Source organism: Tetrao urogallus (genome assembly GCF_951394365.1).
Source record: "Tetrao urogallus genome assembly, chromosome: 10".
Taxonomy (NCBI): domain Eukaryota; kingdom Metazoa; phylum Chordata; class Aves; order Galliformes; family Phasianidae; genus Tetrao; species Tetrao urogallus.
This window is the reverse complement of record NC_136823.1, coordinates 3,250,902-3,270,311: the sequence shown is the minus strand read 5'-3', so window position 1 is coordinate 3,270,311 and position 19,410 is coordinate 3,250,902. Positions and strand designations below refer to the sequence as shown.

The 19,410-nt window shown below is 45.0% G+C and overlaps 1 protein-coding gene across 1 annotated transcript; it reads left to right on the top strand.

The window, feature by feature from the left end:
- Positions 1-3,981: 3,981 nt before the first annotated feature.
- WDR82 (WD repeat domain 82) lies at positions 3,982-17,177 on the top strand (the record flags this gene model as incomplete). The annotated part of the gene is made up of 9 exons (XM_079540397.1): positions 3,982-4,142; positions 8,553-8,650; positions 11,760-11,826; positions 12,055-12,154; positions 14,085-14,201; positions 14,838-14,993; positions 15,216-15,285; positions 16,421-16,563; positions 17,148-17,177. The coding sequence occupies 9 exons, from the start codon at positions 3,982-3,984 to the stop codon at positions 17,175-17,177; spliced, it is 942 nt and encodes a 313-aa protein (XP_079396523.1).
- Positions 17,178-19,410: the final 2,233 nt, after the last annotated feature.

Below are 19,410 nucleotides of genomic sequence, written 5' to 3'. Positions count from 1 at the left end.
AATCTCTTTAAATGAAAATTTCAGAATTTGATTAATTTTTTAATCTGCGCATGGATTTGCATACAATTACCGCGCCGCCTCAGTCATATTTTGTAGAAGAGAAAATATCTGCAGCTAGGATGGACCAGCTGGTCACTGCCCTGCTACAAGGAGCCCAGCACACAAACGGATGTGCAGGAAACAAGGTGAGGGCTCCTTCTGCCCCTGCTCACCACAGTGCTCCTGCTGCACCTGCTGGGAGAGAGGATGGTGGTGCACAGAAGTAGCGTGAGGAGACAGAGAGCTGCACACAAGGTTTGCTGGGCAGGGAGGAGGAAAGTAGGAATGAGTCTGAGCACCTTTGTTTCAAGAACACGCTGAGCTCTGGGAAACCCAGGAGTCCTGATTTCTAATAGAAGGCTTTCCAAATGGTTCTTAGAAAAGAAATATGTTGCTCTCATGACTGATTTACTCACTAGGAAAATGTCAACAGGGTCTCTCTGCCTTTGATGAGGAATGTAGCCTGAGGCCGAACACAGAGAAGATAAGTGTTCTGTTCAGCATTTTATATATATAGATCAGTATCATTAGTAAAAAAAATTAACTGTATTTGACATATGCATCTTACTAGTTTTTCTAGGTCACACTCCCTTCACTCCTTATATACCTTTTGGAAATGATTTTCCCTTGCATTGGGGATTGTAGGGCAGAAAAATTTTTCACTAAGAATCCTTCTGTAGCTAAATGCAGAACAGTACTACCCTGAAGCCAAGTCCATGCCAAGTCTACTTCCTTTCATGCTGTAATTTCTCAAATTCCCTATTCTGAGTCAACTCACAATCAAAGTGGAGAGTCATTTAGAATATGGGGAACGATCATAGTATTCTAGAGGAGATGAAAAGCCGCCAGCCTTGAGGACTCAAATAACAGAAAGGACTCGAAATTCAGTACTGCAAAATACAAAGGCATGCTCTTTGGAATTGAGAGCAAAAAACAATTTGAGCTCCTTAGTTGAAAATAACACGAAGAGAAAAAGCAAGGAATATTAATCAGCCACAGGATGACAATTACACCTGCCCTCTAGGCTGAGATGATAGGCTATGGAGAAAGCAGCAGACGTGATCTACCTTGACTTCAGTGACACTGCTCTCATTAGCAAGCTGAAGAAGTTCTGGCTGGCTAAATGTGCTGTTGTGCTGGCTGCAAAACGGCGCAACCATTGGGCTCAGAGTGTAGACATCAGTGGCTCTGTGTCCGGATGACAGCTGGGAATGAACAAGGAAGTCCTGGTTTCAATCGGGTTTTATTTCACCCCACAGCTTCCCTACTGATCTGGGGACACTGATTATTTAGTAATTTTAATTAACTCTATATTTCACTAACACTAACCTGGGGGAAGTGCCAAAGCACTGAACGGTAGAGCCACCTTCCAGAGGCACTGCAATAAACTCAGCAAGAAGCGTGAGGTTTTGCTGCTGGGACAAGATTCACGTGCACCATGGCAGGCTGAGAACCAACTAGTACAACCAACTTAGAAGCAACCTGATCACAGCTCCATCTAATTGAAGGGAGGTTATGAAGACAACAGATAGGAGATCTTGGTATAAAATTTGCAACCTGAGACGCTCACATCAGACATGAGCAAAAAGTTCCTATAGGGAGGATAGCACAGCAGTGGATCAGGCCAGCCAGAGAAGCTATGGGCTCCATGCTAGGAGGAGAGGACACCAGAGGTCCCTTCCTACTTACGCTTCTAAGGTCAAATGTTGTAAAAGCAGGGATTCCAGAGCATCACATTTAGCTTCAAGAGCCCACAAAGAGATGCTAAACTGTAGGATTTAGGTGCCCCACACAAGCCTTCAGACACAGCTGTCACTCACACAGAATCATCCCTCCAAACAGAGTCCAGGGAATATTTATTCACCTGAGTAATGCTCTTTCCAGAAACATTTCTTGGAAATTCACATCCATCCATCCAAGCTAATGCAAGCATGGGTCTGTTTGTATTGTGCAAGTCACAGTGGTGCCTAATATAGAAACACATAGGTAGAATGACTGCATTTGATCAATATTACTCAAGCAGCAATTAAACCTTTTTTCTATTAACTAGTTTTGCAGGGACGTCATCTACAATTCCTACCTAATGTGACACTTTCCAGGGAGATCCAATTATCCTGCCAGATAAATTTCAGCCTGGTATAAACTGACAAACTAAGTTCCAACGATTGAGAAGAAAGGCAAAAGAAAGAATAAAAAGGGGAGTGACAAAATATCAAATCAACAACCCACGGTGTTATACAACTCTCAAACCTGGCTAAGTATTGTAGGTGTTTTGAAGTAAATTGTCTTATGGTGGTATTGGTGAGTCATCTTCCAGGCCCAGATCCAGGCTTTGATGCAATTTACAGTGTGCAAGAGGCACGCTGTTCTGACCTCCTCTAAAGTGTTTTATTATGTGAAAATCGATGGTAGGTTCTGAACTGACCTGCAGTGGAGCAGCTGAACCTGAGACCCTTCGAAGCAATGAAAGTGCCTTCTGTGGAGGCCCCTGGGGCGCAGGCATTAAAATCCTGAATCCATTTCAGAACAAAACTTGGTGAATCATTCTGACATTGCAATAGGAAGAGGTGAATCAGGCTAGGTGCCAAAACCTGCAAGGGTGAGCAGTAGTAAACAAGCAGTAAAAGACATCTCAAAAAAGACTTTTGTTTAACTGACTAAGTGCTATCTGCAGATAAAATAATTACGCGTTTGAATGACGTGCAAACATCCCTGCCAAGTTCCTAGCCTTACCGCTGTTTGACCACAAGAGGGCAATATTAATCTGAAGCAAACTTCTGGAGCCGATGCAGGGAAAATGCAATTAACATTCACACAGGCAACTTCGGCTTTTGCTATTTATTGTTTTCTTTGTTGCTTTTAAGTTTTCTGGAGACCAAAACAACAAAATATTTCCATTACACTTCTAAAATTAACACACGAGGGTGCTGGAAATCATCACAGTAGTGGGAGATTCTCACTTCAAGGTTTGAGACGCACAGACACACGAACACAGAACTTGGTAGCAATATTTGTGACAGGTAAAAAGACAGTCCAGAGGTGTCTGTACCACAGCACCTACCTGAAGAGCCAGGATGTCTTTGTTGAAGGTTCTTTACGTGTTGTCAGTGCTGTAAGACCACAGTGCCATAGCCCTTGTATCGGTGTGGTACCGTTTGAAGGCTGCATGCAGAATTAAAAGCACTGAGATAGAAGAAAAAAACGTAACAATATGACATAAAACGGCATTTAAAAGCCGGAATTCTGTCAGCGTGTCTTTCAAACGAGGTGGGCCTGTAGCAGGGACAAGAACAAGGGCAGCATCGATAAACTCTGTGCCAACCCCTCCAGCACCCACCCCTGAGGGACACACTCCAGCCCCACCAGCAGGCCACAACCCCAACCCGTTTCCTCACTGACTTAGCCCCGCTTTTCCCACCAGCCCCGCGCTATGACCTTCGCTTCACGTTTTTTTGGAGGGCTGGGGGCGCAGCAATAACAGCCCCAAAGAAGAAATACAAGCTCAGCACGAGCCACTACGCACTGCAGCGCAGCCGCCTCAGTCCCGCCCACCGCCACCTTCAAAATGGCGACCGGACCGGACCGCCCCGCGCCCTCCCCACTCCCATGAGGCTTTGTGCGCGCGGCGTCCCAGCATACCCCGCGCGCCGCCCCGCCCCGCCTATAGCGGCGCCCCAAGATGGCGGACACAATGAGGAGGAGCCGCCGCGCCGCCGCCTGAGCGGGCCCGGCCCCGCCGCTCCCCGCATTGCCCCGCCCGCGCTTAGCCAGCCGCCTCTCCCCGTCCTCCGCTGAGCCTCACTGAGTCGCCAGGCCCCTCTTTGCTTTGCCTCGCCTCGCTTTCCCGTGCCCCGGGCCCGCCTTGCCTTTCCCGGCCCGCTCGGCGGCCCCGCCCGCCCGCCCTCAGCGCGGCCGCCCCTTAGCGCAGCTCGGCCCGGCGGCATGAAGCTGACGGACAACGTCCTGCGGAGCTTCCGCGTGGCCAAGGTGTTCCGCGAGAACTCGGACAAGATCAACTGCTTCGACTTCAGTCCCAATGGCGAGACCGTCATTTCTAGCAGCGACGACGATTCCATCGTGCTGTACGACTGCCAGGAGGGCAAGTGAGTGTCTCGGGCCCGGGGCTGCGGGCCGCGGGGTGGGAGCAGCGCGGGGCGGCGGGGCGTTGCGCCTTGTTTGGCCCCGGTGGCTGCGCGAGGGGAGATCTCGCTGCAGCGAGGCGCACGCTGCTTAGGGATCGAATCCCAGCCTTGCGGGTCGGTACGAGCGTGTAAACTGGCTTCTTCGCCTCGCTAAAACACGGATAATTGCTGCGAGCAGCGCTGTGTTAAGTATCTGCATTCGGCTGTTGTGTAAATAAAGGTGAACAAGGCTGGCTGTCTGATTACTGTAACTTATAGTAGCCTGGGGATGCGTTCAATAAAACCCTGTTCCTGAATGGGACTGTTGTGTCATTGAGGTGTGTTGTGAGTGAGGGTGGAGTGCAGTGCTCTGTGTTTTTTTCTAGTTGGGTACTGGGAGAATGTGCTCTGGCACAGCTGCCCGGTGACCTGGGGGAATCAGAGTCCATGAAGGTGTTACAGAACTGCGGGATGTGGCACTGAGGGATGTGGGCAGGTGGGAATGGGACTCAATGATCTCAAGAGGTTAAAACCATAATGATTCTGCGTTCCTACTTTTATCTGTAAATGTTGGTTGGAATATACATGACTTGCGTGTCTTTACGAGCCAGCAGTGTGCCCAGGTGGCCAAGAAAGCCAATGGCATCCTGGCTTGTATCAGAAATAGTGTTGCTAGCAGAAGTAGGGAAGTAATTGTCCCCCTGTACTTGGCTCTGGTGAGGCCGCATCTCGAGTTCAATGTTCAGTTCTGGCCTCTCACTGCAAGAAAGACATTGAGGCCCTGGAGTGGGTTCAGAGAAGGGCAGCTAAGCTGGTGAGGGGTCTGGAGCACAAGTCTCATGAGGAGTAGCTGAGGGAACTGAGATTGTTGAGTCTGCAGAAGAGGAGGCTCAGGGGGACCTTATCACTCTATAACTACCTGAAGGGAGGTTGCAGTGAGCTGGGGGTCGGCCTCTTCTCTTGTGTAACTAGTGATAGAACCAGAGGGAAAGGACTCAAGTGCAGGGGAGATTCAGGCTGGATGTTAGGAAATACTAATTTCCAGAAGAATGGTCAGGCACTGGAATGGGCTGCCCAGGAAGGTGGTGGAGTCAGCGACCCTGGAGGTGTTCAAGAAACGTTTAGGAGTTGTGTTGAGGGACATGGTTTAGTGAGATCTGTTGGTGACAGGTGGAGGGTTGGGCTGGATGATCTTGTAGGTCTTTTCCAACGTTGGTGATTCTGTGGTTATGTGATGTGTATTTAATCAATCAAGATGCTTATTTATGATGCTACTTTGTGCTAATAGACTAAAACTAAGGCGTGTTGGTTTCCTGTTGAACAGAATCATTTCATTGATCATGCAGCACTCTTTCTGTCTTAAGAACAAAACCCCAGAAACCTCTGCAGCCATTGGCTAACAGTGCTGTTGTTCAGAAGATTAAAAACACACGAATAAGACTTGGATAACTTTGATGGTGTATGTTTTGACAAGTGAGCAAATTTGTACTCTGGGGCAAACGGGTGCTTCACAGTGATGTCATTAGTCCATTAAAATGGAACAGTTACGATGTTGAGATAACTGAAAGCTCTGAAAGAGTAATTGGCGTGGCTTTGATATTGATTTGGAATGTTTTTAAGCATAACATACATACAAAAAGTGAAAGGGAAACTTGTGTGTCTATTGTAGGACAGAGTATGAAAATGACGGGGTGATAATGCAGCAGAGCAAAAAATTGTTCCGCTGGCTAATGTGTCAGTGCAGCCTGGCACTTCTAGCCCTGTTGTTTTTTCAAGCAGACTAAGGCATCATAGGTGGTGTATTTGAAAGACTGCATCCTGCATATTCTCTTGATTTTGTAGACTACTTATTTTTTTAGGCTTCTGTTCAGTTAGCTGATATTTCAAGTGAGAACTGTTGCTCTTCTCAATCTGACACTGCAAACTTCTGCTTGAAGTGAATTTGTGTTCACTTTTATAAGAGTAGGTAAGGCTATGTGCATGGTGCCTGCTCCGGATTGCGTTCTCGATCCTAGTTACATACAGCAGCAGGGGGGTGGTGATGCTCATGCAGGCTTTATTGACTGCTCTTACCCTTTCAGTGTTGTAAAGAATCGTTTGATGTGTTGGGAGGCATTTGGTCCTTCCATCGCCATTTCTGCCTGTTACTGATGTGTGCTTTAGGTTTGCTTTAACTATGGTAAGTGTAGAAGCCTGATGACTTTCTGCTGCAGCCCGACGGTTTCATCAGGGCAACCCATGTTTCAGGATGCGTTTATATGGCGTTTGGAACATGTAAATAGAAGTGACAATCCCCCTCCACCCCGCTAGGTGTTCTGTTGACTGCATAGGAAGTGCATCTGTGTGTAGTTATACTCTAGGCATGCACTCATCTTGTTTGCCTTGCCACTACAAATAAGCCACGTCAATGTAAGAGCTGTGTAACCAAAGCCATGGAAGCGAGCCTCAGGCTGTATGTATGGGGAGCTTTGGCAGCCTGTGGGACTTCAGCTGGAGGCTCATGGCTGTGGGTCTGCAACCCTGCTGTGATACAAAGATGGCTTAGCAGGGGTTCAGCTTGTATCTTAGTGTGTAGCAGTTGTGTTTTATTCATACAAATCAAGAGGTGATGGAGCTGGATTCTTGCTTAGCCGTGGTGTTCACCAAACGTTTGGTGGCTCCGGTTCTGGGTGCTGTTTTTACCAGAAGGAGCCATAGCATACTATACAGCTGCAGATACCAGCCTTGCCTGCTCTGTTTCTTCATTGTAGCAGACTAGACTGCTATTCTGGGGCGCTTTGCTTTGGCAGTATTGCTTGATTTGCAGTTAGGCTGGCTAGATTGGCAATCTAATGCATGAAGGGACTGGCTGCTGCTTGTATCAGCTTACATATTCACCTTCCTTAAAACACATCTACACATAATCATGGCATTATTCATGTTCAGAGCACGTAGATATTCTTTACTACAGCGTGGAAGGTCTCTTCTCACCTAAGCTGTTTGTAGGTGCTCAGCAGCATAGCTGAGGTGGGAGCACATCAGGCACAAGATTACAGAGTTCAGTTATCCAGATTTAAATTCTGTACTTTAAAGCTTGTTATGTGTGTTCTGTTTTCATTTTGTAGCATCTTTGCATCTGCGAAGCTTTTGAAATTGATGTAAAAATCAACTGGAAGGAAGTGAGGAAGAATCTGTTGGGATTTGGTGCAAGGGGTAGAAGTGAGGGAGGGCTTTGCATGATTTGTGCTGTATTGACTTTCAGTTAATGGAAGCTTCTCTTCAGCAAGTTCACTTGAAGTCTTGTGGCTTCTGCTGTTTGAGAGCTGATCTTTAAGATTAATGTCTATTTTTGTTCTGATAGGAAACATCTCCAGCTCCTGTTATTGTTTGGGTGTGTTGCTTTGGAGCTAAAGAACACAAGGAAGCAGTTGAGTGTTTTAGAAATACCTTGTCTGAGGGTGTGATCTGGTGAACTGCTCTTTGGCAGCAGTATTGGTTTAAACTGCTCTTGTTTTGTTTCCATTTGCATGCTGTTACCTTTAGTTTGCAGTAGTAAGATATTTTATGGGAGTGGCTTAGAAGCAACTCACTGAAGAGATTGCTTTATTGCTTACGTTGATATCAGAACCCATCCTGGTCCATTGCCCAGCTCAGAAACCACTGTGCTGCCTCAGCTGGGGAAGAAAGAGGAAGGAAGGTGCTGGAGAGCCTGCACCGCTTTTCAGTTCTGCTGCTGCAGAGAGATACACTTAAACTGCTGCTTCTACACTTCCTTTGCAGTTCTTTCTACTACTGCAGTATATTCCTTGCTTACCAGACCCTCAACAACCAGCTCTGTGTGTCTGCTCTCTTGAATGTCTCCAGTTTTGTCACACGATGTTACACTCGAGTTTCATGCTGTAACTGATACAGGATTTGGGTATAATTCAGTTCTCCAGCAGTTTGAGAGTCCCTATGTTACCACTGCTTTCTTATAGCACTGATATGCATTTGTCTTAATACCAGGAAGTCATTCTGAATGAGATCTCTGAGGTTTTGAAGACAAAAAGACAAAATCAGAATCTAAAACACGCAGCAGATGGATTTTGGCCAGGTGCTGATGAGGCAGTGCTGCTTGACATTAAAGGCTTCTTATTCTAGCAGCCCCAGCTCTTCATTTGTATACGTGGGGAAAAAGAATGTTGGGAGGAGACTCATAAGTGGGTTTTGTTGGCATCCCAGGGAGCTCAAGCCAAGGGATGCTCTGGGAGATGGTACTAAGGTACTTGTTTGAAAATGAAATATAAATGCTTTTCTTTCATTGCATAAAAACATCTGACTGAAGCAATCTTGTAATGAAAACAGGCACTGCTAATGGGCTCAGTTTCGGTTTGAGCTCTGTGTGAGGGCAGTTATTTCTGCTTCCTTTAACAGGCCGAAGAGAACGCTGTACAGTAAGAAGTACGGAGTGGACCTCATCAGATACACACACGCAGCCAACACAGTTGTGTACAGCTCCAACAAGATAGATGGTGAGTGATCTGCCATAGTTGAGCGTTTTTAATCCACGTGTGCTTGAAGTGATGTGCATGGGTGTAAATAGCAGGGCTGGCAAAAATTTGCAGCAGCTTTTAGGCGGTGAGCATGCTGCCACGGGGGATTTGATGTTCAAGTCTAATGCACAGCTCAGTGAAATTCTCTCAAGCGTACTGTTGTGAGTTGTGGAGGTGCTGTGAGCGAGATGAACTTTCACTTCTTGACCCTGGGGAGTTCAAGAAAAAATAAAAACTCGCAGTTCATTTTGTTGGTTGATACCACTGTAATCAGCCTCTGTGCCTTATGTTGCTCTTGTGAAGTGAGGAAGGAAGAGGATGCAGCAGAGGGCGGGCTAAATGCCTGATGCACAGGTCAGCTGCGAAGAAAGGGAATGTTCTGCAGCAGAGATGACAGAGAGCTCAGGTAACTTGGCAACCCACCAACCACACCCAGGAGGTCGCAGAGCTCTTTTGAGATAAGCTGTTTCAGTTCATGAGCCCCACTGCTTTTGTCCTTGTAATAGGCACACACAGAAAATTGGTTTCCGTGCTGTTTTTCCCACAGTCTCTATCTGCAGCAGCCACATTCTTCAGATCAATGACACTGAAGGGCTTTTTAGACCTTCATGACTATCAACGATAGGATTTGAATTTAATCTAGAAGTCCAGTTTAGGACTTGCATAAAGAGAAGGCCAATCCTTCCATAGGGCACTGCTTCTTCTCAAGGCGAGAAAAACTGCAGTCCGTTGGTTTGGAGCAGTTTGTGTCAGTTTTGTTGGTAGTGTCTGCCAGGAGTTCTTCATTGACTGTGTCTCTTAGCACAGCACTGCTTAAATTGGCTCTGACATTGCGTTTATAAACTCATTGATTTCTGAGTTAGTAGTTTTGCTTTTTCTATTGCAGATGTAGAGCTTAAAGGTGGAGATGCTGGTGTTTGACAGGTGCTAGGATGTCAGTGGAATTAAGTGAATATGAATCTGGAGCAGGTGGACGTTGAGAGTTTGGAAGTCAAGTTAGACTACACCTTCAGGCCTAGCTTTCTCTGGAAATAAGCAAGTTTGTGATGGAACAGGTTTTGGTGATGTAGAAGAATGATGAGTGGGGCTGAAGCACTGGCCCTTCAGTCTGTTTCACGGCCAGCATACTTGTTTTGTTTATAGAATTACTTTGTTCTGTAGAAGCTCTGGCTTGGCTGTTATTTCAGTTTATACTTAATTTAACATTTTTAATGCTGTTTTCAGTTGAGAGCCCTTGTTTACAAGCACTGGTATGTTTTTAAGGAGCGAGAGTTTAACAAGTGCTGATGCTGAAGGAAAGCATTAGGATAAACATAGAATTAGAATTGATTAGAATAAAAGAAACAGTTATTAGAATGAAAGAAAAAAGTAGAATGTGAAAATGCTTGTGAGATTTAGACCAACAGTGCTGTAGGGCTCCACATCCTCAGTAGCAGCTAATGCTCTTGGGCAAGGTGTGTGGTAACCCTCCGTGCGGCGACCCTGGAACGTTCTGGAGTGCTATCCCTCACTCCCCAGCGTTGGACTTGCACCAATCTGTTCATTTCTGAAGATCTCGAGACCTTGGAATGCAGTTCCTCTTGCCTGATTCCAGGCTGAGGTAGTAGTTTGTACAGTTTGAGGGTCTATGATACCACCCGGTACAGGAGATAACTGTACAGGCCACTGCCTTGCCTGGGACAGAGCGCTGCCAACAAGAAGGATCAGAGGGTTATTTGCAAGGAAGGATGAATTCTGCAAGGACACTTGGGATATCAGGTAATGATATTCTCACAGGAAAATCCAGAGGTGTGCCTTATCAGCATGATTGGAGCTCCAGTCCCAGTCAGTATGGGATGTGGTGCTGGTTTTAGGGATTTTCATTTTAACAGTCACCTGAGGTCACTTAAAGCCATTCAGAGCAGCGTGTCGCCAGCGTTGTGTTTCCTGCTTGATCAAGTCAGCCTTAATTTTACTGCCAAATACCAGAGGCTGGTTCAGAACTCTGATCTCAAACAGAAATGGTAACTCAGTCGTTTTTCCCACAGATCCCAAATTTTGCAGAATAATCATTTCAAAAAGCCCCAGATGCTGCAACTCTCAAGTGTTAAAATGCTCCATGTGTATTGCATCCCTTTGACCTTGTTCTTGTGAGTTTTCCCTTGGTTTCTTGGAGCTTCAGCACTCCTCATCACTACAGCAGTATGCAGTCACACAGCACTGTGGAGCAGATGCATCAGGCCAATCTTTTCCAGTTAGCAGGAGCTCAAACTAGTTCCCTTCAGCTGGTGTTAAAAGTAATTTGGATGATGCTGTCTTGTTAGTCCTTCTGTCTGAAAGCTGCTTTTAGATGTCAGATGTTTGACTTCTGCTTTTCGTGTTTCTTTGTTCAAATGTGTCTGCATATAAAGGTTAAAAAAAATTCACTTCTGTGCTCTAATAAATCAGCAAATTGCTTCCTCTTACAAAGATTTATTTTAATCTTGGGTGAAAGTCTCAACAGTGCCTTCCAAAATTCTGGGTACTTCTGGCCTTTGCTCAATAAAATTATTAATTGATAAATGCTTTAGTGCTGCTCTCAATTAATCTTTTTAATGGTCTTGTCCTGGCCTTGAAGTTCATATTTTTTCTTCTCTCTGGATAAATTCACACATTTCCTGAGCTTTACTGTTCAGGTGGAGACTGACTTGAAGGATGGGTATGTAGGTAAGACAGAAATCTTCCTTCTGTCAAGCAAGAATAAAAGCAGTAGCATCAACTTTGCAAAGCTCTGGTTTTGTGAGAGTGCTGGAGTAAAACCTGCTGCTGCTTTAATTTGAGCAGCTTTGCAATTAATGTGCATAAACTGCAGGACATTTTTCCCTTTCAAAGATGTGATATTACTTCAGAGTGCACAAAGTATCCTTTCTGTTGCTTGACTTCCCCTTCTGCAGTGGAAGCCAAGTTGCTTTATGTCTGTTTTTGACTTGATTGGGTTTCAGGTCTGACTTGAGCTCAGCTGACCAGGCTTACTCACTATTGCTGTGGGGAACAAGTTAACTGTGTGGCAGCTGTAAGATAATGTTGAGTTTGTGGTGTAATAAAGCTGATGGTTTGTTTATGGTTTCAGATACAATCCGGTACCTGTCGCTGCATGACAACAAATACATTCGCTATTTTCCTGGGCACACCAAGAGGTAAGATGTGGATTGGTGCATTTCAGGAGAAACTGACAGGGTGAAATGGTGCTTGTGCTGAACTTGAGCTGTGTTACACTCCAGTCAGTCCTCCTTTTCTTTTTTGCTCTGTAGAACTGTTGAATAGCAACACCATACAATGCCAGCTTGCACACAGCTGGTGAGGTAGGAGTTGCTTCATCGACTCCTTTTGTGTGTCTTTGATGCATCTTACCTTCTGTGTTGCAGAGTGGTTGCCCTTTCAATGTCTCCAGTGGATGATACTTTTATTTCTGGATCCTTGGATAAAACTATTCGACTCTGGGATCTTCGCTCTCCGAATTGTCAGGTGAGATATCAGATCAATGCGTGTATTTGTGTGTTCTGTTCTCAGTTGGAAAGGTGCAAATGGATGTGTGAAAGAGAAATACTGTTGCTCGTTCAGCATTAACACCTTCTTGGCGTTCTGAAGGAGTCTTGATCAAGAGGTCTCAAAAAGATTCTTAATTATTTCAATTAAGCATGTCACACTGTGTAACTCCACTTGCTTCCACTTATGTCTCTGCACTGGAGAAGCACTGTGAAGAGCAAGACATAACACCACAACTGATAAAACATCAGGCTGCTCCCCCATGCAGAAAGTGTTCTCTTAGCCAGCATCACTGCACAGAAGGGGTGCTGGGAGATGCCTTTTGAGTGTTCATTGTGCATTTGTGTTTAAATCTGATGCCCTGATGCAGTGAAGTTGGATGAAGAAATGGATGATGTAAAGTAACACAGCAACTGTATGGTCTGTTTACTTCCATTGCCTTTATTGCTCATCAGACCTGGCTGTGAGCAGATGCAGCTTTCTAAAAGGAAAGAAAAGCCCTATCATTTTTATTTACTTATTTTGAAAGAGTGGTTTTCTGTGTTTGGGGTTTATTTTGTTTTGCTTTTAGTGGAAACAAGCTTACATAGAGTGGAAAAAAAATAAAAAGTGCCCAAACTGACAGCAGGACTGGGAGTAAATCTCCAGCTTTCAGTGGTGATGAGCTATTTCATCCCTGTAGGTAACGTGGCAGTGTGCCCTCATCTCAGTGGGGCTGCATATAAGAGGGCTGCTTTCTGATTTCAGATGATATAACTGTCAATGAAAAAGGAGATGAAAGGTTACATCTTTCACTAAAAAGAGCTGCCCTAGAAGTAAGCTTTTTATTTTTGCTAATGTTTTTGCTTTTTTCTGGGACTGTGTGTTTTATGCCAGTGTCTGAATTTGCCATGGGATGAGTTTCGGTCTTGGAGTTGCAACGAATACTAAGGTTGTAATTGCAGTGACAGGGCTGTGACACCAAAGTTTGAAGTGGTAAGAATAACTGTACCAGGAGCTGCAACTGGAAGCTGCAGGCAGCAAATGCTAAGAAACAGGTTGAGGAGCTGTTGCTTGTAATTTTTGGTTTGCCCATGAGATGGCAGCTGTAGCTGCTGAAACATTATCATGAAACTAAAGATGTCCTGATTGTGGGCATTCTTTGTATTGGCTAACTTACTGCTTAGTTTCAGGGAAAAGCTGACCTAAACTAGAAAAAGAATAGCAAAGGCTACTGAGGGACAGTATTATGCTGAATGTAGAAGCTTAACTGTATTGCTGATTTAATCAAAGATGTGTTCTTGTTGATGAGCAGTTACATAGAAATGTTTGGCTGACACGCAGCCTTGCCAGTCAGTACACAGAAATCCCATCTTGTTGGCTTTCGTCAGATTCTCTTGAGTCTTTCCTAGTGTGAGCTGAGGAAAAATTCACATTAAGCCATAAAAATGCTCTGCTGACATCTGGAAGGTTTGAGGTTTCATGAAGTTGGGATGGAAAGTTCTGCAGTGGTGTTTACCAGAGCTGTTTCTATCTGCTTCAAAAATAGCTTTTTTCCCCCTCTTGCCAAAATTGGTTGCACATTGCTGTCAATTTCAGCAGCACTTTTTTGTGCAACTGCCTCTTGTGGGTGCTAATACAGTTACAGCATGCTCTCTCCTCTCATTACTTTGAGTAAGTGACAGCTGCAAGGAGATCTCAGTTTGTTCCAGTGTAAACTTTGTCATTGCACCAAACTGGAAGCTCGGTGTGATGTTTTGAAGTAGTCGAGTTGCATTTGATAGGCTGACTTAGCAATGTAGGGAGATGTCAATATTCATAACAGAAACTCAGCCTGTATGCTTCTGACCTGCTTGCAGTGGGCTCTGGGGGTGGTGGAGGAAATATGAGCACCACTTCATGAAAATAATGTGGGCTTCCTCTGTTTTAGGGTTTAATGCATCTCCAGGGGAAACCAGTTTGCTCTTTTGACCCAGAAGGGTTGATTTTTGCTGCTGGAGTCAATTCTGAAATGGTGAAGCTTTATGATCTCCGTTCTTTTGACAAGGTGAGCTACCCTTATGTTGTTTCTTACACTTTTTAGCTTGCAAGAAGTGACACAAGCTCAGTGCTCAGAGGCTTTGTTTGCTCCAGCTTGCTCTCTGGGGTGTCTGTGCTTGGCACCTGTGGGGGTTTTGCTTGGTGTGTCTGATGGACAGTATGTGCTGTCAACAGGTCCTGAAATCCATTCCCAAACACTTGTGGGAGTTGATTTCTGCAACTCTTTCACCTGTTCCAATCTCACATTCAGGGTTTCTGTTGTTGTTTTCCTTGCTGCTTAATCTGGAAGATCACTGGAAAGGTGGAGCTGAGACCTTCAGAGGATGGAAATACCAAAGAGAATAATGAAATTCAGATGCCAGCAACACTGCCTCAGGCTCTTTCTAACTTCAGTTGGCTTTCTTTGAAAACTCAAGCTCCAGCATTCCCTTAAATGTATTTCTACTGTTAAATGTAGTAGAGTAAGGGAAATCAGATACTGAAACCCCCTACTTGTGGCTCTTTCAGCTTTGAAAACCGCGGATTCATATTTCATTGAAACTTAAACATCCAGCAGCGTGTTTTAAGTGCGACATTTTCCCTTGTCTGATATTTCAGGCCTAAAGATTTTCTCTTATAACTCTGGAACTTCTTCCCTTTGCAGGGGCCGTTTGCGACGTTTAAGATGCAGTACGACCGCACGTGTGAGTGGACGGGCCTGAAGTTCAGTAACGATGGCAAACTCATCCTGATATCAACTAATGGAGGATTCATTCGACTGATTGATGCCTTTAAAGGAGCAGTCCTGCATACTTTTGGGGTGAGCACGGTGCCTGTGTTACCTGCTTGGAACTTGACATTGAAGTCAATAGAATGGCTTGGTTTGGAAGGGACCTTAGAGATAAGCTGGTTTGGGGTATCACAAAACCCAGTGTCCTTCTTGCCCCTCTGCACACAGAGCTGTGTGGTGTCATAGAGGGGCTCTGCCCTTTGGTTGGGAGATTACTGAGTGCACTACTACATCTTCTGCTTTGTGCCATAGGGGTATAACAACAGTAAGGCTGTCACGCTGGAGGCGTCCTTCACACCAGACTCTCAGTTCATCATGATAGGTAAGATACTCTCCTCAGAAGAAATTTCAGTGCTGTATGTTGTTTAGGACACCAATTACATCAGTGTTGGGAAGCAGAAAATATTTAAATAATACAGTGCATTTGTTAGCTTTCTTCACATTGACAGGGATTTTCTTTCTTCACATTGACAGGGATTTTCTGTTTTGTTGGTAATTGGCTCAGCATCTTTGAGAACAAATCTGAAGTGAGCCTGCAAGTGAGTGACATAACTGCAGAAAGTTTTGCCTGAGAATTTTCTTCTTGCAGAGAAGGGATTGTTCTTGCTTTCTTCATCCTTCTCTTTGGAAAGCACTTTACTGAACAAACTCATGTTCCTACTGTGGCCTTCTAAATGAAATTTTTAGTGAGAAAAGTTCCCAAATGCAGATTTCTGCTCAGATTTTAAATATGGTGAAGTTATAACTTGTGCTCCTTAATTTTTTTTCTTCCTGGAAGGCTGGGTGTAAATACAGGAACAGAAGAAATTCCTTGCATTTTTTTTATTGGGAACCTGGTTTAAAAGGAGACTAAACCAGAGCTGAGTTACAAAAAGGTTCAGCCTCCAGCTTCAGAGTTCACCTCACAAATAACAATGCTTGCAAAATGCATTTTAAAGTGAACAGCCTCTTGTTTGCAGCAATGTGGGGAGCCGACATTTCCAGTGAAGCTTCTGGTATTTGGCATAGGTCACTGAGACCTTTGCTTTCATTAGTTTGCACACGTAATGACACGCTTATCCTGTGCCTGAAATGAGCACTTCTGTGGACAGTGGTTCCTGCACTCAGCTTTTGGCCTCGCATATACGAGTGCAAGCTGCCAGTGGTCTTTGCTCCTCATTTGGTCACTTGAGCTCTCCTCTTCAGATCAGCGATGGTGGTCATTAATCTCTTTGGCAGAACAGTGCTGCACTGCGTTGGGTCTCCACAGAGCAAAGACACAAACCATCTGTTGGATGCAAATGTGTGGCAGTAGCCACGTTTTGTAAATGCTGTAGTGATACTTTCGGAAAAGTAAAAGTTAAGCTGAGAAGAGGAGGTGTGCTTGTTCCTTCAGTTCACAGACAGGTTGAACTTGAATTTTCCTGTTGGCCTCCCCGATGTATGTTTTGTGTTTTGTTTTCCACTCCTGCCTGCAGGATCAGAGGATGGGAAGATTCACGTTTGGAACGGGGAAAGTGGGATGAAAGTGGCAGTACTGGATGGGAAACACACAGGTCCCATAACGTGTCTGCAGTTCAACCCCAAATTCATGACTTTCGCTAGCGCGTGTTCAAATATGGTAAGAAAACCACTGAACTTCCTCCTAGTCCTATGATGCCCTTACCTTTTTGGAAAGGAATCTGAGAAGGTTCTGTGGCACCAATGGGCTTTTCCTTGGGCTTTCTGAGAGGTGGGCCTCTAGCAAACTTTTATTGCACCTCACCTCAGGTAGGTACATGGGGCAGCACAGCAAGTACTGCTACCTTGCTACCTGGTGTAGGGAGCTGCTTGGCAGGGGGTTGGACTCAATGATCTCTGGAGGTCCCTTCCAACCCCTACAATTCTGTGATGCTGTGATACTGGCAGGAAAATGTTTGGACGCATGCGTGAAGGCGGAGCGGTGAATGAATGCAGAAGTGTGAATTTCTTTGGTTGCTGCACACAGCATTTTCATTCTGCTTAAGGCTGGCTTTGCTCTGCAGAACATGCAGTGCAAACCACAGCAGGTTCAGAAAGGGTTTAAACCCTTGGGAGGGTGTTGCTGCCTCTCCTGTGTCTCTGCCTGCCTGCTTATAGAAGGGAGGCACGAGCAGCTCCTGACTTGTGCTGTAGGATGTTTGCATTCTGCTCAGTGACAAATGTTCTTTCTTTCCTCTCTTGTAGGCCTTCTGGTTGCCGACTATTGATGACTAATTCCTACACTGCAGCTACTGTCAGATGATTTTCCATGCTGCTAACAGCAGTGTATTCTTGCAAGGATAGTATTGGAATTGCCTACATCTTCTAGACTCTGATCCCATTCCTGTATATGTTTCCATATGTCTTACCTTATTGGCTGCATTCCTCTCCAAGGACTCCTTCAATTGACCTCCTAGCATGTTCAGAAGTGACATACAACACTTCCTTACCTTGCAGACCATGCCCAGCAGGCTTCAGCTGAAGTTGAAACTGGCACAGTATTATGAAAGCAGGGGAGTCTGCTTTATTTACAGAATGCTTGTGGCAGTTTTTAAGCTGTAATTTTGTATTCTCCTCCTTTAAGTGCATAATACAATTGATGTTCCAAGGTGGAACATGCAGTTCCTTCCTACAAGTGCATGTTTTTCACATCTGGGATCTCTGTTTCACTGCAGTCTACGGATGGAAATTAATTCTGTGCCAAATGTGAACACTGACAGATTTCAACTCGAAGAACACATGCTGGAGACTCTTGCAATTGAACACATGCTGAAAGAGTGGGTGACTGTACATTTACATCATGCATCCTGTCATCCTTTTTTGGCAATTTAGTGTGCAACAAACCATACACATCTTTGACACTGCCAGAGCTTTAAGAAGCCTCCCTGCTGTTTGCTCTGCCAGCATCCCAAAGGGGGCACACAGTGCTGAAGTCTGGTCTGTGTCCCAAGCAATAAAGGAGTCTGTCAGCAGGAAGATGGGGAAACCAAACTGGGACTGAAAGCACAGTATGCCTCTGTATCTTCCTTGTGTATCATCTTGGCTGATTTTGTAAATACTTTCGGGGGGCAGTGGGAATGGGCCATATTTTTTTACTTCTAGATATTAAAGAATGTGATGTGGGCCAGTGTTGTGGGATGTCAAAGCTGTTCACTTTCACCAATGCAGTTTTCCCCTCCTGGTTTGTAAATAAGCTCTGTTAAGTGCTCCCCAGACTGGGGTTAGACCTGTATCTCTTGGCTGATGCAACAACATGCACAGTTGGTTTGTTATTTCACACACTGTGTACTTGTTACTGGGGGTGCAGGTTTTCAGCTGTGGCAACCCCCCAAAAAAAGTGATGCTTCATTTGCCAGATGGAATTGCATTGAAAGTAAAGCTTAATGTGCTTTTGCTGGCTTTGTTGTGCTGTGGCCCTGTTCCAAGGACCACCCCCACAGAGGTGCTCTCCCACTCCAGTGGGGCTTGCTGGCAAATTCTAGTCTTAAGTCTGGTTCCAGGTTCTTTCTCCTGTGATGCTGACTGATTAGATACATCCAGTGACCAGCTCAGAGTAAATGTGGCATTTATTGTATTCTTACCTTTTTAAATGTGCTTGGTGTTACATGCTGGGCCATGGCCTTGAAAGTCTATTCTTCCCTTCTGAATGTAAAATGCTGGCAAGCGTGGAGCATGGAGCGAAGGGGGCAGCAGACCAGTGCTGCTGATTTCACCAGACCTTTCTGCAGTTAGAGCTGCAGTTGAGAGATTCATAGCACTACACCAGCATCCCTCTTCCCAGTGAGTACTGTCCCACCAGCACCTATAACACCCAGGGCAAAGGGAGGTGGATATCTCTGACCTTATGCTCCCACTGGGTTTTCACCACCATCTCCTAAGCTCGGTGTTGTTGCATTTCAGGCTGCTCGGTGCTATTTCACCCTTCTCAGTGTTTCTGTAGGCAGCTATCTTTTGCAGTGGTTTGTAACATACAGCCCCTTGGGGTCTGTAGCACCTTTTAACAGTCTGCTTTTACATTCGATAGCAAATGGTTTTAAACTCTGTTGCCTTAGAGAATGGATACCCACCCAGATGTTTCTTTCCTGCTATTTTTTATAGGGGAAGGCATTTGGAAGTCTTTTATTCTGAAAATGTTCTTTGTTGACGTGGCTTGAGTGCTTGTTTAAAAACAGTTATTCAGTTCTCTTCTGCTTGCAGTGTTGTAGAACTTTGTGCATTGCAGCATGAAAAGCTTTTTTAAAACAGAAGAAGAGGACCAAAGTACCAGTCTAGAGGGACGCATCCCTGAAGGCTATCAGTGGAATTCTGGGGTGAGACGAATTCACAAGTTTGTGCCCAACGCAGCACTAAGGCTCAGTTCAAACTGGAATGCTTTCCCAGGGCCAACTCCCACCTGCACAGTGGCAAAGCCAAATTTATGGGTTGGTATAGCAGTGAATGCTTTCTATTTGCCTTTAAAAGAAGGAAA